The sequence below is a fragment of the Salmo trutta genome, chromosome 34, assembly GCF_901001165.1.
Source record: "Salmo trutta chromosome 34, fSalTru1.1, whole genome shotgun sequence".
Classification (NCBI taxonomy): domain Eukaryota; kingdom Metazoa; phylum Chordata; class Actinopteri; order Salmoniformes; family Salmonidae; genus Salmo; species Salmo trutta.
Window position 1 is genome coordinate 3,223,651 of NC_042990.1, and position 4,561 is coordinate 3,228,211.

At 41.0% G+C, this 4,561-nt stretch overlaps 1 protein-coding gene across 1 annotated transcript; it reads left to right on the plus strand.

The window, feature by feature from the left end:
- Positions 1–545: 545 nt before the first annotated feature.
- Positions 546–3,881, plus strand: LOC115173326 (sperm acrosome membrane-associated protein 4). Its single transcript, XM_029731314.1, has 3 exons — positions 546–753; positions 1,717–1,827; positions 3,113–3,881. The coding sequence occupies exons 1-3, from the start codon at positions 702–704 to the stop codon at positions 3,352–3,354; spliced, it is 405 nt and encodes a 134-aa protein (XP_029587174.1). The 5' UTR covers positions 546–701; the 3' UTR covers positions 3,355–3,881.
- The last annotated feature ends 680 nt before the right edge of the window (positions 3,882–4,561 follow it).

A 4,561-nucleotide genomic window follows, 5' to 3' on the forward strand; every position in this document is an offset into this window, starting at 1 on the left:
AGCTTGACATTCTTTAGTGTAATATCCGGGGAGTCAAACAAACCTTCCTTGTTTCCCCTTTGTATAGTAGTAGAGCATCCTATTTGTTTTAGCAGCATCTTAAAATATACTTCTGTGACCAGTTTGAAATGCACAATGATTGAATGTTATCAGTTAGGCCTATAAGTTTCATGTTTTTGATAAACAACCCTGAGTCGATCCTTAGCTCTCTTGTGAACCACTCTTCCTGCTGAGTTGCACAGTGTATATTCTGTGGTATACTTTCACCTCATCACCTGAGTGTGACTATCACCTGATATGAAAGGACATTCTAAAGGTGATATTCAGTCAGTTGGCACCAGTTGCTGTGTGATGACATACCTGGGCTTTGTTTGAATATTTGAATAACAGGAATTCGGGGACACCTAGATACTGTAAATCAGAAATCTCTCTCTTTTCCCTCCTTCCGCCCATCCCACCACCTGCTCCCTCCTCAACCACTTACATTAGTATACCTCTCATTCCAAACATTCACACCTTTCAGAGGATGACCGAAGACCGGTTGAACTCCATTTTCCCCCTCCTCCTTTCGGCCCCAACCCAATTCTGACAGTATAAAATCCCATGTCTATGACCCAGGCTTTACCAGTTGATTTAGCTAAATAAGACGTTTGAAAAGGATTCTTTTTGCGATCAAATCTCAACTCATCACTTCTGTCAAGATGAACAAAATCATTTTTGGAATCCTTGCAGTTGTTGCATCTTTTATGCTAGGTGAGTCTAATCAATCATCAATGCCACTCGCTCACAAACAAAACTGAGGATGCAATTTGCTTGGACAATATTGTATTTCAATTGTTATCATGACAGGGTGAATTTAGCTACAGGTATGTTCCTGCAACAGTTCTCATCCATAGGTTTTATGATACATGTCCGTTCTATTCAGTGTAAAGTATAGTTTACTTTCTTAGAGGCACTTTTTTGTGCTTATTTTCGGCTTCGGGTTGTCGTTTAATTTGTAAAGTTTTTGAGTTTGTAGTCTAGTTATGTAGCAATGTGCAGCATCTCCTGGCTAGTGTTTTTTTAAAGCATGTAGCAATGCTAATAGAAACTGTAAGCATTAGCAGCTAGCGGTGCATTCAACAGCAGGGAAGTGGGTGTAGACGGTAGAGAGCACTTTCCCTATGCTTTTGAATACACTGCTAAGTGATTGTTAATTAACTAATTGGTCATAGAAATCGCTACAGAAACTTTGTAGAGACCTACTCTGTAGGAGTTAACATTTGGCCAGGGGTCTTCCTTCACAATCCTACAGAGAATGATGTAGTAGACAGCAGTGATGATCGTGAATTACAATTCTGTATGATTCATGTAATGTCTATGATGTAATGACATGCCATTTCAGTGAATCTGAATGATTATGTATGATAAAGGCCACATACCTGTACTGCTGTGGTAGTGTATAGCACACCAAACAAGGGTGGGGTCCAAAGGGCTCAGAAGTCTATGACCACACATCAAATCATCTGAGGTGTTCAGTCATGAAACTCAACCTTACACATAGATGCCCACCTGTTTATTCTGTACTGGCAGATGTATTTACAACCTCCTATGTGTCTAACAGAAACAAACAATTAACATTTCATCATTGTCATGTTTACTCTCTCACTCAGTGTGTTGTGTGTGGGAAGCCATGTGATCTGATTGTCTAACCCCACCCAACGCTGTGTGTTTCAGCGGAGTCGCTGACATGTAACAAATGTGATGTGGGCCTGGTGGGCGTTTGCCTAAATGCTGCTGATCAGGTCTGCACAACCAACACGAGTCGCTGCTTCACTGGAAGAGCTAGTAAGTACTCAACTCCTCCTCAAACCCCAACCCACCCCCATCCCCTCTCATTCAGCTCACCTGAATGACATGTTTGGTAGAAACTCCCCATCCCCCTACACCAGGGATGGGCAACTGGGTGCCACAAAAAATCTGAACTCATAATGAGGGGCCACATTGGCTCGCAGGTCTCCATTCCCACACAAGCAGTCAATTGATTTGTGCAGTTCAACAACTTAACTCTCTCAACTAAATGCATTATCTCAGTAGCCAGAGCTACTAAGGGAGATTTGGTTGCACCCCCATCACATTATTTATTATAAAAAAAAAACATTTTAGCACCCAGACAAAAGAAAGTATAAACTTAGTGGTGGTACATTCTTCTGGGCGCATCGCAGTTTGTGAATGATTAGTTATTTTTGAGCGATTGTTTTTACTGACTCGAGAGTCATGATTCGTTTTTTCTGAGTGACTCGTTCATTTTAGTCGTTTGGGGGGCTGAAGTTATATTGTGCTTATCATCCTCACAGCAGTCAAGCAATGCATTCCGCCAAGAGTCGTTCACAATCTAGTCCGGTTGCGGCCACAAATAGACCTTGTTTGAAGTGTATCACAAAATAATCTTATTTGTATGCCTAGCGATCAACAAATACAATTTTTTTAAACACTTTTACAGGTCTCAGTAACAAATGAAAGCTCCAATAAGCCCGCTATGGACGTGTGAACGAGAGGCTTGTAGAATCATGCCTCTTTTTCGATTTTTCCATTCATTTTTGCCGGTGGGGTTCCTGCGTGCCCCCTATGGTGAACGAGATGTGAACAAGAGGCCTGTAGAATCATGAATCCTACGTGCTACTAACTCAAATTAACTAAATGAGTCAAAGATCAGAGTCAGTAAAAATAACTGAAAATCCCATTACTAGATCTTAACTAGAGCTAACTAGATCTTAACTAGAGCTAACTAGATAGTGGCTACAAGTAAACTGATATTTACGGTTCGGAGCTGCAGAGCAAGAATGTCACGTTGCCAGCCACAACGAAAGGTAAGGCAAGGACATAATGTAAATTGAAAGCTTATGCACATATTATGTAAATTGAAATTTCTTCCTCTCCTTAAACTTCCATCATTGGGAATAGCCCCTAATTTACCAATTTAAAAATTGTTAGTTGACATGGTTAATTGAGTGACTGACAACAGTAAGTTGAGACCCCAACTGTTTCGCCAGTTGCCCATCCCTGCCCGACACACACACACACAATCAGGTTCATTATCATTCTAACCCTCATATCTTCTCTCTCTCCCTAGCCTTCCCCTCCCTCACTACTTTCCTAGGCTTCAACACCCAAGGCTGTCTGGAGAGTGCTATGTGCAACAACACCACCAACGCCACCCTCCTGGGTGCCACCTACACCACTGTCAGGACCTGCTGCGACACCAACAAGTGTAACCCAGTCACAATCAGCGGCGCAACCTCTGCCAAGCTCTCTGTCACCGCAGCCTTCGGCGCCGCCCTGGTGGCCTCCGTGTGGGGCAGCATGCTGTACTAGAACTAGAACAACTAGAAGACACATTCTGATTCTGATTCCTAAGAACCAGAAGACCGCCCCTACATCGAAATAAAGACCAATCCTAGTCAGTTTATACATGATGAAATTACTGTTGTTTTCTTAAACCGGTTTGACAACAGTTTGTTTCATTCACACTGCATGTTTAAACCAGATTGACTTGTTTTTCCTCATGTTTTGATGCTATGCTGTCACATCGTCCTCTCAAGTTCTTTTCCTCCTATCAGAATAATGCACCGAGTACCCATAATCAAGGGCTTTTTGTTATCAGCTCAAATTTAGCAGAGAAGCACATGTCTCAGAATGCATTAAAGACACTCACTTTGTTTTCACACAGTTTCTGTTCCTGAATGTTAAGATACTTATTGTTGTGGAAGTCGATCAGTGTATTGTTGAAGCTGTAACATTGAATTCTTAAAACTTACATAGGTTTATTTATCCTTAAGTTACTACAATCATGTGTGGTGCATGTATTATGGAATTAAAATAAAGAAAATCCTAGAAAGGAATCTTTCGTTTTTTTGCGGTTTTGAATTATCAAAAGTTTTGTAATATTCTTTTTTAATCACTCACTTTGGTGCAATTTTCACATGTACATTTTCCCAACTGTGAGCATAAAAATCTAAACAGATCATCAAAATGAATCATGTTTCAAAACTCCCAGTACATTTACAATTGACTGAGTACAACAAACAAACACACAAAGTCACTTGTTCACTCCACCAGATCATTTTCAATTTGCAAGTGGGTCTAAAAGGACGGCAAGTAGTGGGCAGCAGGTAGCCTAACGGAAAGGTTGCTGGTTCGAATCCCAGAGCCGACTAGGTGTAAAATCCATCGATGTGCCCTTGAGCAATTCACTTAACCCTTATTGCTTCTGTAAGTGGCTCTGGATAAGAGTATTGTATTTATTAGGGATCTCCACTAGTTGCTGCCAAGGCAGCAGCTACTCTTCCTGGGGTCCAAACAAATTAAGGCACTTACACAAAAACAAACAGTACATCATATAACATTATTACACCACCACATATCTACATTACAAAATGTATAGCACAACAATATTACAATGTATGTGGGTGCTAGCGTGTTAGCGTATTTCTTCACAGTCCGCATGTCACGAGTTACTTGATGTGGATTAGAGTCTAGGGGGGGGGGGGGTCTACTAAACTATATGGAATTGTTTTAAGGT